Source organism: Ambystoma mexicanum, chromosome 3q (genome assembly GCF_040938575.1).
Source record: "Ambystoma mexicanum isolate Mex_15411 chromosome 3q, UKY_AmexF1_1, whole genome shotgun sequence".
Lineage (NCBI taxonomy): Eukaryota > Metazoa > Chordata > Amphibia > Caudata > Ambystomatidae > Ambystoma > Ambystoma mexicanum.
The window spans coordinates 1,237,737,666-1,237,757,755 of record NC_090926.1 but is presented as its reverse complement, the minus strand read 5'-3'; the positions used below and the strand labels follow the sequence as shown (position 1 = coordinate 1,237,757,755).

Here is a 20,090-nt window from a genome sequence, read left to right as displayed (position 1 = left end):
CTGCCAGCAGGGCCACTTTAAACCGTGCCTACAAGGCGCACCGGTTGTGGCCTCTTTAATATTGAGTGTTCTGTATTATTGCAATGCACAATATCTATTTTAGCCTGCCTACTTGCTAGACAGGCTGCAAGTGCTACAAAATTCAGCTGCCCGGGCTGTCCTTGGTTTATCTTCTTGTGGCCACATTTCTTCCACGCTACGCAGCCTACATTGGCTTCCAGTGACATGCTGCATTGAGATCAGATCATTGTGCCTAGACCATCAAGCCTTCAATGGCCTGGGTGCGGACTATTTGAAGAAAAAGTTCTGACGGTACATTCTCTCACGGCTGCTCCATTCGTCCTCGGATTTTTGGATTCAAACTCCAAGAGTCTACCGATCCAGAACTGGTGGCTGAGCATTCTTTGCTGTGGCCACCCGCTTATGGAATAAGCTTCCTCTCTCGTTACGAATGATGGTCGACCATCAGGATTTCCGATGCCATTTCAACACTCTACTATTTAACTAACCATCTTCTTTTTTATTGACGACAGCTTGCTACTTTTTCATTGGGTTTCCCTCAGCGCCATGTTGCCTTGGGGTGTAAATTGCACTATATACATTTCCTAACATAACAGGAGAACCATACAGGTGCAGTGCTGGCACCCTTCTAATTTGTACACTTACATATGACTCTGTGCCTACACTATTGAGGGCTATGCAGCCATCTTTTGGGGTATTAATCACACATTCCTCGGTTCCTGTGTGCATCTGGTATGCCTGGTCCTGACCTTGTTCCCACAAGTAAGTGCAATAGGGAAAATGAATGTGGACATATATGAATATGCCTTCTGCATGCCACAAAGAGCGAGGGGAACATGACCGTGCCTACTTTATTCATTTTATTGGTGCTTGGTTTAATATAATCCTTTCACCGACACATGTAAAAAACATCAATTTCATTATTACAGTTTCCTATATAATACAATTACAAATAAAAAAATACAATCTCATTGAATTTAGTACTTTTCTTAAAATCAATCACATTTCTTCAAATCAAGCTCGGTCTAACTTAGTCCCCTTGGTAGCGGGATTAAAAAAAATACATCAAGGATTGGCGTAGAATGTAGCCAAGTCTCTGGAAACACAAAATGGCAGATTGCTCGAATTGAAATCCACCCCGTACAAACAGGTGTTTAAAACCTCTTGTGTTATAGGAGGCCAGACTAACCTGCTCAGTTGCACGTAAAACTCTGTTAATTTCCCTTTCCTACTGTTTGCAAGGCCTCAGGAAGCCATGGCCATGAATCTTCGCCATCTAATTCTCTTTGATCTTTACTTTTACATTCTACAGTTCTCTGAATACCATTAGCCCCTTCCACTGTTCTAGTAAAGGGGTATCTTCGGTCCGACCAGCATCAATGATTATATTCCTGTTACTCTGATTTTCAAATGCTCTTTGTCAACATCTTTCACGCCCCACCCTCTAAACGGACTCTCTGATCTTTGTAATCCAGCCCCTGATCCTCTAGTAGCAGGATTATCTCATGGTTACTCTCCCTTATTTGAAAGCCCAATGGGAGCAGTCTCTCGGCCTCTTCCAAAATCGTCTCTTTTACCATTTTTTAGGATAGGTGCAACATCACCCTGTCCAAATGATTGTCATAAGGGAATTCCATCCACTCAATAGCCCCCGTTCCTGTGGACAGCAGATTCTTATGTTTAACAACCGTGCCATCTAATACTCTGATATTGTTCATCTGGTTCTAACTTTTCATGATTCACCAAGATCTTGCATGTTGGAGCATGGCTTGTAACCCTCTCCTAACCTTGTTGTCACCAAACCTCTTATCCAATATCTTAAATGTATCTTTTACCATTGCTCCTTCATTCACTCCAGAAGCCTTTGTTATAGCCATACGTCTTTGCTCCAAAGTTTGAAATGTCACATTAGCAGTCGTGTTCAACTCTCCTACTTTTGTTGCGATAATCAGAGGTCCCATTACAGCCAATCTTCTTTGCTCTAGTGTTCTAAATGAGATATTGGGTATTGGTCGTTCCGACACATCCGATCCACGAACCGGTCAAGGGACTTCCTCCTTTAGCACACTCAAACTTGCTCGTTGTTCTGGCGTTATCAGTTGTTGATCTTGCTCGGTTTGATCAGTCCATCTCCTCTTCTATTGGGTAACTGGAAAAGTTCATAATCTCATCCATCGAATTGATAAGACTAAATGATCACCCTACAGACATTCTCCCAGTTTGCTACGGAAACATCTGTCTCTACCCTAGCTTGGCACACAACTGTGTTGCACTGCTTTATCATCATGTCTTTACTCGTTGCCACTTCTTTCGGGGCTGGGGGCATTCTTAAGTTTCTTAGCGGAGGAGGTGGAGCTGTCACTCGATTTTCTTGTTCTAGATAGATGAGCTATTTTCACAATCTGGATTCTGTGCTCCACTTGTCTTCTCCACTCTTATGAAAAAAGATCTTCAATTGTTCTCTTAGCTCCTTCCCTAATATTGATGGAGTTGCAGGGTTATCCAGAAGATTCATATTCCTTCTTTAGGGTCCAACGGAATGTCCCTTGTATATGTGCCTTGATTTCCCTCTTCGTTAGTTACTTTATATTTCTGACCCAAAGCACTACCAGCATTAGATTCCATCGCTTCTGTAATCTTAGGGATTTCCTCTGTCATGGATTCGGCTAGCCCATGATTATCCCTTTTCAGCAGGGTTAGAGCCCCACATACAACCTGGGTTGCCTCCAAATTAAAATTTCTATTTTCAGAAGTTGCCTGTTCGCCAGCGTCCACAACAGTAGCAGTGTCTCCCCTATAATAGATCAATGGTGCAGCAATCAGCCTATTTTCTTTTTCCAATTCTTGGGCTGATTCCAAGATATCGGTATCACAGATTTCAGGCACTTGACTGCATTTTGGCATCTCCATCCTTGAAGCCAATTGACCATCTGACTTGAAGAGTATTTGTTCCTTTCCCATTTTTACTGTAAAAAATAAAACGTTGCTTCATCAGTAGGGCCATCAGATCGTTTGCCAACTTTGTTCAAATAGAGGCCACAGGTAGATCAGAGACTAAATGAGGCATCATAGTTGGCAAACCACTGTACGTTTTAAAACTTGATGTGGCCACAGACGCCTCCTTATGTATTTGTACTACAGTTTCTATGTCATGGCTTTCTTTCAATCCATGTACCCTCTCATCAAGCTGTACATGCACCATTAGGCCATAGTCCAGTGAAGCTGAGTTGTTAACAGGATTTGTGGGATTGCTGTTTTCCAGTGTATTTACCAGTGATATGGAAGTTTTGGATATATATCCATTCCTCGATATCTGTCTCGCATCATTAGCGTTCTCGTCGGTGCTCTGGGTTCAAGCTTGTCACGCATCTTTTGTGGGTACCTGGACCAGCCCCACAGTACCAGAGGCAGCAAGTTTATTTGAACCATCTCCACCGCCTCCCTCGATGACTAGAGGCATGGTGGTGGAGGTAGCAGCAGTAATGTAATCAGACAGTCCGATGTCCACACTAAATGCATCCTCCGGCATGTCCATCGTATCCACCACACTAAATAATTTTCATCATCGAAGACATGTGGGCTGTTCATGTGTATACGTGCTCTGCTTCTTTTAAAGGTACCAAAGATTCAGTACTATGAGTAATGCAGCGGCTACCAGAATCACCCACTTTGTGAAATGTTGATGTTTTAGTCAGCACACTGCCACTTTGCAGCCGGAAGTTAACCCTTGTGCGGGGCCCTCAGACTCAGCGATAGGTAAACGTTATTTCTTCTGAATACAGAACAAGAGTTTGGTATGCAAGGCAAATTCTCAGCGGCCTGCGTTCACACTCCGTAGCGATAGAAACACTGGGGTACCCCCGGGGGAACACTTCCTTCAGTACCTGCAAAATATGGCGATGTGACAGCAAGTTAAGTCCAAGTTCACTAAAGGGATACAGCTTCATCCACTTGTTTGTTACTGGGTCTTAGATGGACCTAACAGCACCCAGATTGGCCCTACTAATAAATATGATCATTACTAGGCCTGTTAAACACCATCCCAAAGTGGACGAGCCAATAGTCCCAAACTAGAAGGGACCCAGGAGTCATCCAGGGACCCAAAGGGTTGCTATGGGAAGGCTGCCCTGCGTAGAGTGCTAAGCGGGGTGCCGTCTGCACTCGCCACCTCGCTTCCCCTCAAGCCTTTCTCCAAAGCTCACCTTGTCACATCCACGATTCACACGGGGGAGCTTGCTCGCATTCCGCTATGGATCCTGTCCTGGGTCCTTGCTCTGCCTCCTTGCCCGGTTCCAATTCTGACTGCCTGCCTTGCTGGCCACCTTCCCGCCAGGCTATCAGTGGACAATGGCGAGGATTCGAGAAATTGATCCGTAAATGTATGGACCACGTGTCAAGCCGCACTGCATTTCGGAACTGACAGGCAAACAATCTGCAGCCGCTTCCGACACATCCAAACACTACTGCCTACTGCACGCCACAAAGAGTGAGGGCTACATGACCATGCCTGCTGCATGCCACAGAGCTATGTGTGAGGGGTCAGAAATGATAGCCGAACACAAAGTTGTCATGTTTTTGGTTAAAGACTTTTATGAACATAAACAGGTTAAAGACTTTTATGAACATAAACAGGTTGGGAAAATGCCTCTCTGACCCTGCTCTAAGAGGAGTTTCCCTAGCCAAAACCAAAAACTAAAGAACTGTCTGTGTCAGGATGTCAGAAATCAAAACCTGTCTATGTGTCCAAATGTTCTATCCTGACCCTCACACTACAAACAAAATAATAAAGTGAGAAGGGAAAGGTCTTTAACCTGGTATTTGCAGAAAGTGTTCATAAATGAAAATAAAACAGCACCGACATAAAGGTTCTCCAAGGGAAAAAGACCTTGGTCCGGGACAGTAATTCCTTTCCCCTGGATTCTTCAATGGTATGGCAATGTCTCTTGGACTAACAGTTCTTTGTGTCTTTCTTGGCCCACAACAATCCTGTTAGGTACAAAGCTGCTTAGCCTTGTAAGTCCTTCTTTTACAAAGTTCCTTCTTTGTTCAACAAACACTATCCTTTCTTGACTCTTTTTGTAGGTTTGTGTCATCCGCCGTAATGGCAGAGGACGAGATTGGCGGATTCTTGCACATTGGAATTGGCGAAACCGACAGAGGGTTTTAGTCCCTCTTTTGTTTCCTTACGCACAGCTCCGTGCAGTATTTAATCTCCGCCCACAGGAGATGTGTTGCATTGCAACCCTCGATTCAGGACGCTTCCTGTTTCCGGGTCCCTCTCGCTTCGTGTTTCTGGCTTCCTTTGGTTCTGCCAGTGACTTAGCTGTTTCGCTTCAGCGATACTTTGCACTTGTGTACTTTCCTCCCTCCTCTGCTCCTCCTCTCTCTACGGCTCTCTGTCGTGCCTTGCTTACATATTTTTTCACTTGTGTTCGGTTGTGGCTCCACGGAGCCTCTCTATCTCTCTCTCTCTCTCTCTCTCTCTCTCTCGTTTCTCTCACCCTCAGGGTCTTTCCCTTTTACCCGGGTCTCCGTAGTGCCCTTACCTGCTCCCGGTGCTCCTGGACCTGGTGCATTCACCGCCTCCTTCTCCTCCCTGCACAGTAAGGACGGAGTCTTCTACTCCTTTTCACTCGTCCAGAATCTCCATCTACTGGACTGCAATTTACTTTCGGTGACATTGCTCCTTACTTCCTCCGGTTGGAACTTTCTCCACCTCCTCCAGTCAGCACCATTGGGGATTTTGACTTCTAAAGAAGAGCCTGTCTTTCATCAAGGGTTTTTCCCTCTGGGGTTTTTTCCCTGTCCGGCTTGATTCCGGAAGGGGAGCCACAGGACAGCTGTTCCTTAGCTTTCACTGTGGCTTCTCTCCGTGACAAGCAAGTGCATCCCAAAAAGAAAAGAGACTACCTCACCCGGTGACGCCTCCAGGAAACCAGTGATTCCAACAGCTCAGGTGAGGAGAACGTGGGCATAGGGGAGGAGGGCAGCAGGAAGGAAACCTCGGCACAGTTTGCATTTGCCTGGTATACTACCCTGCCAGGACTTGTTTTGCACTTCCAACTGCCTGGTATACTCGCCTGCCAGAAATTCTTGTTCCCATACATATATAACTGTTTTTCTTAAATCCAAAATCGAAAATACCTTCCTTAGTCCGGTATATCTAATTCTTTCAATGTTCGCTTAAAGCTTTCCCCATATCTGCATTCCTTGCACTCTTATTGTTGGGGTTCGTGTATGTACTCTGCCCTTTTGACTCGCAAACAATCTAATTGTTTCTGTCTTTGCAGCTTTAAAATGTTCAAACTGTGTTTGGCATGGTCACCAAAATACCCCGGGATCCCCACTTTGCTTGGGTGGTCTCACCGGCTGTGTGTGGCGTCTTTGGTCCCATTCGCGTAGCTCTGCTGCCTGCTTTCCACTCTGGACTGCTTCGGCGTCTCTCTGGCTTCTCTTGCGGCTCTGCTTCTGCATGTATGGGGTTAGTATAATGTTGCCGCCTCCAACTGCCGGACACACAGAAATCTTTCTGTGGTTCCTGGCATATCTGCGGCTCAGCCTGCTCATGCAACTTTACTTTTCCTCTTTGCTGGCAAGCCCCTTGTCCCTGCCAGACGCCGCTCGTGCCTCCAGCCGCCCACACACTGAGGGAGATGCAAGGTCTTCTCCTGGATCGCCTCTCTCATTCGTTTGCTCTCCATTTTTAAGTATCCCACCTACTGTTTTTTTCTGAAAACAACCAGCACGCTCATTGAGCTTGACGCTCCTTTTGCTCTGTATCATTTCCTTCATCGTCCTCTTCCCAGTATTTAGGTGGTTGTGGGAATTGGAGTCCATTGATGCCAACTGATGCATAGTACTCTCTCAATGGTTCCACATGAAAAACTAGGTCTATATGAAGGGGAATTAGAATTTGAGCTTTTACTGTTTAGACCAGGGATGGGAGTTTGACCTAAAAGACGTTGGGAAAAGGTTTCTCTATTTTCCCTAAAGGGCGGAACAGATGCGTGGCAATAGGCCATTAGGCTTGGGCATCAGGGGGTCTTTTCCATGGGCGAAACAATGTCTCATCCAACGAAGCCATGACATCTACCCAGTTTTTGTCTCTTCCCATGTGATCCTCCCTCATACAACTGCCCCCCCCCCCCGGGTCAGGATCAGGTAGCGGCTGTCCCCTGGCCACATGGAAGGAGGTTACTGCCGAGGACTCCGTGATAACTCCATTGGATTCCTCACATGGGACTGCACGCCACAAATAGCTTGGGCAACATGACCATGCCTAGTGCATTCCACAAAGCGTGAGGGCTACAGTTGCCAAGGCTAGAACGACCGGTTTAATGTGAGGTCCCCAATTATTCAGTGGCAGCCAAACTGTTTGAGTGGATTCTCAATGATTGAAGGCCTGGGTTCCCTCTAAAGACTGTTCAGCCAATCGTGTGCCCGTCCTTTGTGATTATTTCCTATGAGAGATCCTAAAGTAAGACTGCAGGCCCTACAGTACCCCCACAGCACCCTGTGATTAAAATCATATTCTGATGGCCCAGTTCTTTGACCTTGCAGATGGCCCCTTAAAAAGGCACCACCATTCTTACATATACTTTGCAAGAAATAAACCCCGATGGGCAGGGGCATCACCGGGGCCCAGAGGCAGTTTGCTCAGGTTTTAACATGAGCACCAGCGTATTACCAGATCCAGTAATGCCCACATCTGGAGGGGTTTATTGCCATTAGCATCCTGAAATGTTTTTCAAGGATGCTAATAGTTTGTTCTTAAGTTGAGAAACATGGATGCCATTTTTCAACTTAACAAAAACTACAAACCAAGATGGCTGCCATGTAAAAGGGAGAAGGGAACTACACATAGTCCATTCCCCCTTTCTATGCAGCAATTGATCGTGGTGGGAAAGCACCATGAACACTGATTGTGCCCAGCACTGTGAGGGACTCAAGGAAGCTGCAGGTAAGTGGGGCTGGAGTGGGGAAGAGGCCAAGGGAGGTGGGAATTGGGGGTGGAGGCACAGAGGTGCGCTTAGCCTGAACCCTGGCAGGGAAGAGGGCAGAACTCCCTATTTTCAAGAGGCTTGGCACGCAGGCTTTGCCATGAAGTAAAGCCCCAGTTCAGAGCTTCCTGATTGGCTGTGGGAGGCAGCCTGACACCCCCCGGCTCCACCAGGGTGCTTATTGTACATACAGCTCTATGTGGACATAACTATATTATACATAACACTGTGCTACCCTCTATTCTTTGCAACCATGCCCCTTTCAATACAGCTTGCCTTGAATCCTCAACCACAGACACCATTTGGTGAGCCAAAGGTTGCCCTGGTGCCTCAGTTTTGGCAAGACAAGCTGCCATCCAATTCAGAATCAGAGATTCTTCCAAATACTCACACCTGGGTGTCCGGGCTACACTGAATTCCAGACCCTTTATTTGGGCCCTCAGTGACCTTCATGCCTCTTTGTTGTCATTGCAGCACCAAGTGGACAACTTTTATTTGAAATAGTACAATTAGTTTCAGTTGTTCCCTGACAAATGCAGGAACCACCACAAATGGGGCATTTCCACTTGATGAGCGGTGCAGATTCCATTCCGTGACAGACTTTGCCATCTCCCTGGGGAAGCCAGACCTCTCCCCTCCTACTTGCAGGTTCGTACTGCCACTGCTCCCTATGTCTGAATGAGACGCCTGATTTCTAGAGCCATACAAGTGCTGTACAGCATATTTTTTGTTCCATACTAAACTGTGTAGCATTTCAGTGTAAGTCAATGGGTAAATATAAATCTCTTGCTTACTGTTGCAACTGCTCCCACTTCCCAAATGTTGCGGGGATGCCATCTATGGCGCTATTTGCTACTCGCCCCCAAATAGGGCACACTGGAAGATGTAGGCGATCTACATGGAGTTGGCAAGTGCAGTGGGAAAGACAGCGAAGCTCATGTTCCATTTCTCCAAACGGTGTGTGATTGATTCAGGTGGAAGGTAAAGGGATGCATTGGTGTTCATGCTGCCTTTCTAGAAACACCATAACGTGCATCGCCAAAAGGCAAATTGAGCTGCAAGGCTACGTTGGTTAGACATCCTCCCAGTCAACACCAGACTCACCCCCTCGCTTCTACAATTCAGGTTTGTGCTCAAGACCCTCTTCTTCAAGGAATGGCTCCGCGGTAACACCTAGGTCTACAAACTGCCCAGTCCCCATGCTACATGAGACTGGGTGATCTGATCCCCACGTTGTCCTCCCATGGTTGCTTGTAGATCCATTGCTGACAAACTGTCTGCCTTCCCCCTCCCCAGCTGTTAGCTATCAGCTTCTTTATTTCTCTGCCTCCCTTACCATGTTCTCCCCCCAATGATTGTAAAGCACCCCACTGCTTCCTGCAGCAATGTCCGCACTCAATAAATACAATATGGATGGCCCTCACAAGGAGAAGGGGATGGCGCTTACAGCCGTCATGGCCCCAGTAGAGTGCATGCTTTTGCTTACCCGGTGCTGCCTGCAGCTCCCGCTCCGTCTGACACAATGTCTCCAGTGTCTGCTCCGTTAGCTTGGCCTGTTTACCAAGCACTGTGAATCCGTTCCACATGTACATCATTTCCTGCGGGGAGAAGGAAGATGCCCAGAATAAGCATGTTGTAGCAATGGCAATGGTTCAGGAGGAAGCATTCCTCTTACCAGAGGCATCAACCGCCCATCATGACCCCTTACCAGAGCGGGCACCGGAAGTCGCACCGGCTGGTTGGCCTTGTATCGTCTTGCTTTCCGGATAGCAAACTTCTCTGTTGGCGGTGACTTCCCAGCTATCTTCTGCTTCAAAGTGGACACGCATCTAGACAGGGAGAAGAGGGGATATGCATCAGTGGATCTGTCATTGCTCAGGTAGAAAAAAGGTTTAGGTGCATTGGTAAAGTTACCATCGCCTATCATTACTAGAGCAGCAGGAGGTTCTCCAGGTCAGAAATGAAGTACAGTGACAGGCCTGTGAGTGAATCACTGTATTAGAATAACAGGAGGTGCTGCAGAGCAGGACTGAGGTGCTTTGGCGGATCAGTGGTTGGAGCCCCGTGTTCGAATAGCAGCTGTTGCTGCGGGGCAGAATGGAGGTAAAGTGACAGGATACTTCTACATGGCTCAACCTTGTGGGTACACTTTATGATTTCAGCACCACCCTACGGTTGTACAAGACACAATGTGCATTGGTTGCAACAGTACCTGAAGAGCTCCACCTCCTGCTCCCCGAAGGGGCGCGGCTCTTGTGGGGGCAGCATGCTCAGAAAGGCTGCCTTCATATAAACGTACATTGCCTAAAGTGGGAACAATAACAGAGCATTATTAAGAGCTGGACAACAGTTGCACCAGGGCAGCAGGACCGGAGTTGACCAAACATATTGCAACTTTTTCTATCACCAAACACTGCAAGCACCACTCAAAATCTGCAACCTCTAAACATCAACAAGCACAGACCAAACATTCCCACCACTATCATCACCAAGAACTGCTCAAACACTGCCACCTCTACCTGCCGGATTCCAGACCAACCTGAACGGTAAACGCCACTTCGCTTTTAAATTGAACTGCCTAGACTCTGGAAAAGGCTTTGTTACCACAAGCTACTTATTGCCACTTTCGTGCACTCAGGCCTTATTGCATGCTGTATCTGTGCCCAAGGTTGCTGCCATTTCCAGTACATAGGTGCTCAGTCTTATTTAGACTACTGTGTCGCTAATCATCCCTGTCACATATAACTGCACTGTGCCTCACTGCTGCTCGGCTACCCTATGCAATTCTAGCTGCCATTTTTAACCGCATTGTGACCATCTGCTCTGTTCTGCTGATCTGCTCACCAACTGCCTCTAGATCTGTTGACCTGCAGCCCAATGTGTCCCCGCTCAACATACTTTTATAGCCACTAAACTCAATGTTGTGCTTAATCTGCTCTATGTGCTATTCTGAAGTTAGGGGTTATTCTGATTCTAGGTGTTATCTTGAACTAAGTGTTACTCTGAACCTAGGTGCTATTCCCATTCCAGGCGCTATTCTGAATACATGCTACTCTGATCCAAGATGTTAATTGGTACACTGGCGCAATTCTAAACCTAATGCTGTGCTAATTGACAAACGCTTACTATGACCACTTTGCTTACCTGTACCTGAGTCAGATGCCAATCTGCAACCTTGCACTACATGGATTAGGTAGTATTCGGCTACTCCAAGCAGGCCGCACTGTCCACTGCTAGATTTCGACCCTAGACAGGACACACACTGCACCTTACCCCCCTCACACAATGTTCCTCCCGGGCCTTTACTCTATACTACTGAGAACCATTCTCCACATCACCAATTCCGCATGCCTGCCCAGCTCACCCCTTAACTTGACCAGCCTAGGCACCGCATCACCCACCCTCACAGAGCCCAGCACCACAATCATGCTTACCCTACTCGCTCCCCCATGCCTTTCGGACAGGCTGACCAGATTACGATCCAGACTTCCCAAAATACACGAGCCTAGAGCCAGGGACAATCCATACTCACACACCGAACATCCATCAGCTCCTGCGCTAACCTTACGCTAAAAAAACCCGAACCTAAACCCGTCAACTGCACTACAACCAACAATAGAGCGCTCAGCACAGCTACCACCCCCACCCATGCCAAAGGCAAAACCCTACCTTTAAAAGGTGCCCTCATCAACGCACGCTCCATGATTGCCCATGCCACGGACATCGCTGATCTCATTTTAGCTGAAGATCTAGACTTCCTAGCCATAACAGAGTCCTGGCTTCATGCAGCCGCAGGCCCAGCCCTTTTGCTAGCCATCCCCACTGACTACACCATCATCCGAGCGGACAGAACTGAAGCTAAAGGCGGTGGTTTGGCCATCATTGCCAAGACCCACCTTAACATCAGACTCAACTCCGCCACACACCACCCATCATGTGAATCACTTACAGCCAAACTACCCATCGCTAACTCCCAAACAATATCCATTCACTTACTATACAGACCGCCCGGACCCCCGGGATCTTTCGAGGAAGACCTCAATGCCATCCTTACCGACAACCTAAAAAACTCCTCACAATGCCTTCTCTTAGGAGACTTGAATTTAGGCTACAAAGACCCCAAAGACAATCAAGCCACTCTCATCAGCAACACCCTGTCTGAACTAGGCTTCACACAAAAAGTAACCAGCCCCACCCATAACAAAGGGAGAACCCTTGATTGGATAGCAGACTATAACTGTGCCGTATCGATCACTAACAACACTCCCCAATCCTGGACCGACCACCACCTCCTCTCCTTCTCACTTGAGGCCTCAAGCCCTACAACCAACATGGCACTAGCCCCAGCCATCCACACGAGAAGCAAAAAAAATATCACAATAGAAAAACTGATCCCACTCATTCTTCCTACACTAAGCCAACTCCAAGACTCTAATCCCTATGACCTCGTAGAAGGCTATAACAACACCATGCGCATAGCCTTAGACGCCATTGCACCATTGAAACTTAGAAAATCCAAACCAAAAAAGCACCTCAACCAATGGTTCTCCAGCCATCTTAAAACCCTTAGATTGGAAAAGAGTAAACTGGAACAAGTCTGGAGACAATCTCCGACTGACCACAACAAACTATTGCTTAACAAAATAACGGCCAACTATAAAAAAGAAATCATAGCGGCCAAACAAGAATCCTATAACCTGAGAATCTCCCAATCCAACTCCAGCTCCAGAGAATTATTTACTATCCTGAAAGAATTGGAAACCCCGGTAACAATCCCAGATACTTGCGTTAAAAACAAACAATGGTGCACCAGTGTCCAAAATGCACTAAACAACAAAGTCACTGGCCTTCAAACAAAAATTAAAAATAAGAAAGACTCCCTCACCAATCTTACCAACCCCATCAACGCCCACTCGAGCCCTCCACCCTCACACCACACACCTAACACTGCTCGCTTCAGCTTTTCCAAAGTCTCTTCCCTCGAAGTAGAAAAAATAATTCTTGGCCTTAAACCCTCCAACTGCAAAGGTGACCTCTGCCCCACAGAAATCATTAAAGACGCGGCACGAGACCTCTCGCCATTCATCACCAGACTCATCAATGCCTCTTTTTCCTCTGGAACAGTCCCCAGTAACCTTAAAGAGTCCTGGGTCCTCCCTCTCCTCAAAAAACCCTCCCTTGACCCGTCCATCCCAACCAACTACAGACCGATTACCACCGTCCCATTCCTGCTCAAGATACTAGACAAGACAGCATACCAACAAATTCAAAAGTATCTTGAAACAAACCACCTTCTAGGAATAAGACAATCCGGCTTCAGACCCCAACATGGAACTGAAACAGCCCTGATAGATCTGAAAGCCCAAATAGACGACCTTAGAGATAACGGGAAAACTGCACTACTACTCCTGCTAGACCTCTCTGCGGCGTTTGACCTAGTTGACCATAAAATCCTGTGTAATCATTTAGACTCAGCTGCCCACTTTTCACAAGAAGCCATCAGTTGGATTGAGTCATTCCTCAACAACAGATCCATGCGAGTCTTCTCCTCCTCTGCCGCCGCCAAACCCATCCCCATTACATGTGGAGTCCCACAGGGCTCGTGCGTCTCCCCCACTCTGTACAACGTGTTCACAAAGCCCCTGTTTGATGATCTAGACGGCCTGGGTATCACCTACACTAACTACGCCGATGATACACAGATCCTCATCCCGTTGACGGGAGATTACAACCAGGATTTGGCCTTGGTGAACAGGGTGTATCTCATCATCCAGGCATGGATGGCTTCGCACAGTCTATGCCTGAATGATGACAAAACTGAACTCATCATCCTTGGTTCTACGTCCAACCTAACCAAACTCGACCACAATTATGCCAACTTCATCATAGATGGGAACCTAATCAAGGTTTCGAAAGAAGTAAAAACCCTAGGAATATACCTCGACTCCTCCCTAACCTTCCACAAACAGGTTAGCTCGATGGCATCCTCTACGGCCTACACATGTAAGCTCATAAGAGCAGCCAAACCCTTCCTCTCCACCCACAGCTGCACTACACTTGCCAGAGCATTGGTATTATCCAAACTGGACTATTGTAACGCCCTCTACATAGGAGCCACCAAACAAATCACCAACAAAATTCAGACGCTACAAAACAACGCCCTTAGGGCAGCACTCAATATTCCCAGGAGGGAACACATTTCCAATATCAGGAAATCCCATAACTGGCTCAGCACAACAGACAAAATCCTGCTTAAAGTAGCATCGCTCACCCACAAATGCCTGAATAATGCTGCCCCACGCTATCTGGCAGACAGAATATGCAAACACAGCCCCATCAGACCCACCAGAACCTCCAATGCTAATCTGCTCACCGTCCCCAGGTTTAAACGCACTAAAATGGGTGGCAACAGCTTCCAGGTGAAAGCACCCCAACACTGGAACTCCCTACCACCATCGCTCAGAACTCCCCAACCTTACTCACTTTTTAGACGCAAATACATCCATTGGTTAAAGAACACGAACCACTAACACCTCTAACACCACACAGCTGCTCTCCGCGTTGCATGCTTTAAGAGAATCTGTAAATTTGTAATACTAAACTTGTATACATTTGTAATTCTTTAAATACATCTACTGCATTCTCTCCTGCCAAACTGTACACATGTTCCTTCATCGTCACACTGTAATTATGTAATGTAAAGTATAATTATGTAATGTAAAGTATAAGCATCCTGTAACCAAGCTTTGAATCACCTTGCTGCTCATGCGCCCTCATACCCTCGGGTATGGTGCGCAATACAAATGAATAAACTAAACTAAACTAATCACCAGGCACTGCATACTCTCCCACCCACTGAGCACTTGTAGGATCTGTTCATCACCAAGCATTGCAACCTTTACTAATTTTTGGGTTTGAGCATGGTGCAGGAGGTACAGTAGGGTAGGGAGACATGGATTCTGTGTCTTTTCCTGCTGTGCATCTCATGTTTACGCCAAGCATTTTATGTGATTTGCATTTCAGGAATGGCAAACTTTGCTGGATGCCGTCAACAAATGACATCTCCTGCAATTTTAGAATTACTGTTCAGTGAACAATACAGGGCTAAGAGGATAGCTCGGGGCAATCAACGATGGCTTGAGGTCAACAAAGTGTTATTGGAGCATCAGTCTCGAGATATCCTCAAATCGCAAGACTTTGAAATGGTAGCCTGTTGTCAGTCTTGAGGGCTTCCTGGATGCTGTGATTAGCTATGGGATAACGTCCTGGCCACTCTCAGACATGGCTGAACCTACTCTGGCATATTTGGAATGATTGTTAGCAGCTCAAAATGATTGGATCCTCCTAGTCGTCCCCCCTTTCTGTCGTACTGACTGGTCGTTCAGTGATGTTAGATGCAGAAACTGCTCTCCTGAACATCTGTGAAGATCTGCTCTCCAACCTTGACTCTAGCATCCCTTCTCTGTCCTCATCCTACTCAATCTCTCTTCTGCCTTTGACACAGTCAACCATCCCACCCTGCTCAACCGTCTCCATGATAAACTGGGTATCGCCGATCAGGCTCTGGCCTGGCTGACCTCATTCCTCTATTATTGACCCTCCCAGGTCTAACTTGGGTCCTTCCTTTCCTCTATCTCACTCTCTACCAGGGGTGTAACGTCTCTTCCTGGCTGTTCAACCAATACCTGGCACCCCTTGCCCACCGCATTGCCGCTCTCTGTTCCAACTTTTAGTGCGGACGACACTCAGCTCATTTTCAGTCTTCCCTCTGCTACCTCTTCTCCGTCTCTCATCGCAGACTGTCTGTCTGCTATCCAGGAGTGGTGTGCTGCCAATGATCTCGCCTTAATGCCACTAAGATGGAGAGTCTCCTCATTGGCACTTCTGTACCCTCCTTTTATGTCACTCTCTGGCCGACCTCCCTTGGCCCTCTTCCTGCTCCCACCTGCGAGGCTAAGAACCTCGGGATCATCTTCGACTCCACCCTCTCCTTTTCTGCTCACATCTCTGATGTCTCTAAGAAGTCAAACTACCAACTGCACCTCCTCAGAGGTATTCTCCCTTTCCTCTCCTGACGCTCACTGTCTCTAGAGCTCTGGTTCTCTCTAGGCTGGACTACTGCAACAGCCTCATTCTAAACCTGCCTGCTTCTACTCTCCGCCCTCTGCAACTCATCCAGAACAGGACTGCGAGACTTGTCCTTGGCCTCAAGCCCTGGGATTGTATCTCTCCAGTCCTGAAATCTCTTCATTGGCTACCAGTGGCTGCAAGGATTAAATTCAAGACCCTTTGCATTGTCCAAAAGGCTTTCTGGGGCCTGGGTCCACAATACCTTCACCTCTCCCACCGTAAATACCTTCCTAATCAAGCTCTTCACTCCTCCACCTCCAACTGCCTCAGGGTTAGTCCCTTCTCCACACGTCGAGTTGGGGGTAGATATCTTGCCTCGGCTAGGGTCTCCCTCTGGAACAGCCTCCCCACCCCTCTGAACCTTGAGGAGAACAATCTTCAGTTCTGGAAGCATCTGAAGACCTTCCTCTTTGCTTCTGCCTTTGCTCTTCCCCTCCGCAGCTGATCTGTCTGCTTTGGCATCGGACACCTGGTTACTCTCTGATTTTCGCGCCCAAGTTCCTGCCCACCCTGCCACACACCAGCACTGCCTCCTGGCAACCCTTGCACTTGGATCTGTATCTGTAACCCTACAGTCCCCTTACCTGCACTTACCATTCACCCCTTGTCTGCACCTTAGCCTTGCAATTGCCAACTTGCTGGCTGCAGTGCCAGTTGTTGTTATTATGCCCTGTTCGGCACTTTCCACTCATCCCCTCTCCCTTGCACTTTCCCCCTTCCCTATCCCCTGCAGTTGCGCGTTCTCAATGTCACTGGGCCGAGTAAGATCGTTGTTTTTGTCCTCCCTCGTTCCCCTCCCTTGCCTCATCGCGCTCTGAAACACTTGTGTATGAGCTCGATACAAATAAAATATATCATATTCATATGTTCACTAGCTCCTCTGTTAATTGGTCAACATCTGAAAATCATATATTTTCGATACACACTTTCTTCTTATCGATGCTTCGCTTGCCTTGGTGGGCCGGGAGAACCAACGCTCCTCGAAAGTGGTATGATAATTATGATTATAGTGCTTCTTCTTAGACGACTCGTCACTAGGATGCAGAGTCCTTTGACGTTTAAGATTGTTTTCCAGTGGCCTTGTTCCAACGCAGACATTGCTTCTTGCAAATGGCCATCCTGTCATGCTTCTTAGGCTATTCCCTCCAGAATGAGCACATTAGAGAGTAAAGTATCCAATCAGTCAGACTTGTTCTTGTGCATTTGTAGCCTACTGTATTATTTGAAGTGTGTCTGATCTCAGGTGCTAGATATAGAACGAATGCTGTAATATGAAATGTAGCAATGGTTTTGTTTGGATAAAAACTGCCTCAACACAAAACCAAGTGTTTTTGGCGAGTTTTAATTTTGAAACTGTGAATTTGGCAATGTGGGAACTGCATCACTGCTTTATCGGATCAAACTAACTAAAAGGCCTTGAATGCCCTTCCATGATAGTCAGATTGTGTTAGCACTGCACCCTGGTCTCATGTGTTCAAATATGGCCTTTGTGCAGTAGCCAGGAATGTCATTTTTTATAGAGCAGGTCTCTTTCTTACATTTCCAGTTTTAGGTGAAGGAACTTTTCATGAGTTCCGAGAGTCATTTGCTGAGTGCGGAAAGTTGGAGTATGAAACAACCACAGCAACTTACCATTCCTAAGAGAACCTCCCACCGCAGATATAATTTGTGGGGTAGGTGCCATTTTCATAGCAGCTCTGCACTGATGCTTTCTTGGCTGAAGACATCGGAATAATTTGAGTTCTTATTTCTTTTTGAAGCAGGGTCAGCTGGGAATCTCTCAAGCACTGGCAGACTGTCAGAAGTTGTAGAATGTGTGCCTCTCCAGGAGTACACCAGGAGGTCACCGCTCATGGTCATTACTCTCTGCAGTCCAAGACGGGTGTTTCTTAGCAGGGCCAGTAGGGAATCTCTCAAGCATTTAAAGATTGTCTGAAGTTGTGGAATGTGTGCCTCCCTAGCGTGGGAGTAGACCAGGAGGAGGTCGCTGCTCATGGTCATTACTCTCTGCAGTCCAAGACGGGTGTTTCTTATTGCATCTTGTAAAACAGTAGCAGTGAAGAAAAAGCAAAAGATCTGTCCCATATCTTCATAGGCTGACATGTGTTGAAAAGGTTGTGATTTCACAGGATGTTTTAGTGGGTACAGATCGAGCTTTGAGAATATTGCGGCATCTGACAGATCTGCAATGTGGTCATCCATTTTCGCATCGTAATCCGATTGCGGGCTAAGAGAGACGGCTGAGGCCCTACAACCTGCAGAATCTAAGCATGCATACCTGTTATGTGCAGGAAAAGCAGTGAAACTCTCAAAAGGTGTTAAATAAGTATGTTTTATGTGTTTTCGAATCTTCAAAAGATCTCCAATTTTCTACAGATGAAGTGGTAAGAGGTTCAAAAGTTTAATTTCATTGTAATTGATCTGCCATATCCTCTGAATTTATGTAAGCACAGGGCAAACATGGAATATTTATACCGAGATCCTAATGGGCGACTTTAGATGGGGCGGTGTTGTCCATGGACGTAGATGTGCATTGGCCTGGTGGATGGGCCTTCTGTGCCGCTACTATCTGGGAGCCCCGGGGCTTTGGTTACTTTTTGAAAGATTCTCGATTTCTGAAGGGAAGCAGTACCTTTTCAACTTTCATGAGCATGTGGAAAGCCACACATGTGCAGTCTGGCCCCCGGTGGCAGAGTCTTGCAAATAGCAACCGAAAATAAATAATTGCATTGTTTTTCAAGCAGACAGTTCTTTGGATACTTGTTTGGAATTCCTCCATTAGCTCGTCTAACACCAAATTAATGAGCCCGTCCTTTTGCACACCTAGCAATTCAGGTGAACGTATTTGCCTGTTTTAGCAACAAACACACTGATATGTGAAATGCTCTTCGTGCCTTAGCATTCAGTAATTTGCAGGAACACACAAAATGGTGCATAGAGACTTGAAAATGATCCAGTTGCTCAGTCTCTATGGTAGTCCTTTGCATATGGCATCGCAAATAGTCAGTTTACTCCGGGTGGAAAGGCACTGTCACGGATGGCCACAATAACACCCACTCACAGAGACGATTCAAGGGTTTTGTTTAATTTCTTAAACAGGATTCCAAGGGTGTGCCTGCTTTTCTCTTGTCAAGAGAAGGCAAGACACCCTCCTTAACCCATGTGTTCCTGCTCCCCAGGTTAGTCACTACTGATTACTATCTTTTTTATGTCTTGCTATCCATGAGGGCCTAAAGGCCACTGCATTGTCTATTAACCTCACTCTGCGACTTCCTAGGTGTGACCTGCAGTATCTGAGGTTTGATTCTAAGTAGTTGTGGGGTTTGTGCCGTTCAGACACTCAAGCCACAATCGCCTTCCATTCACAAGCTGATGTTCCTCTTCTTGTTTCTCCTCCCGCTAATCTCCTCCCTCCAACGCCACCCTTTCTCTCCTAGGTTTTGCTCCTCTTTCTCTCTCACTCTCCACAACCTACCTCCACCCTCCGATGTTACTCCTTTCTACTCTTTCATCTACTACTCTCCACTCATACCCTCCGCCTCGTCCCTAATACTACTCGACTGCACCTTCTACTCAGTTGCGCTCCTTTAACTCTGAATCACCTCTCACTCACCTGCTGTTCTTTCACCAACACTCTCACACCCACCTTACACGCATACTCACAACAAAGTAACATTTGCTCTCACTAACCAATACCTCACATTCTCTGTAAATCGCCTCTGCACTTCTGTTCACCATCCTTCCTACTCCTGGTCTCTTAGTCTGCCACCTCCTCCTCCACTGACCTCACCCACACCTTCCTGTTTCCTGACCGCAGCTTTATCCTCCCCTCCTTCTCCCATTGGCACTCTTCCCCATGCCAATATCACCCTGTTTTGATGTTACAATATAAAAAAGGGGGCTAAACCCCGCACCTTTTTGCTTGGCAGGTTAATGGCT

At 46.9% G+C, this 20,090-nt stretch overlaps 1 protein-coding gene across 1 annotated transcript in view; it reads right to left on the bottom strand.

The window, feature by feature from the left end:
* Positions 1-20,090, bottom strand: part of LOC138447816 (tetratricopeptide repeat protein 39A-like) — a 344,056-nt gene that overhangs the window by 34,705 nt on the left and 289,261 nt on the right. The window contains exons 13-15 of the mRNA XM_069604182.1: positions 10,234-10,325; positions 9,730-9,850; positions 9,508-9,619 (exon numbers count right to left, since the gene is read on the bottom strand). Coding sequence (XP_069460283.1) covers positions 9,508-9,619; positions 9,730-9,850; positions 10,234-10,325 — 325 coding nt within the window. The remainder of the gene's footprint in view (positions 1-9,507; positions 9,620-9,729; positions 9,851-10,233; positions 10,326-20,090) is intronic.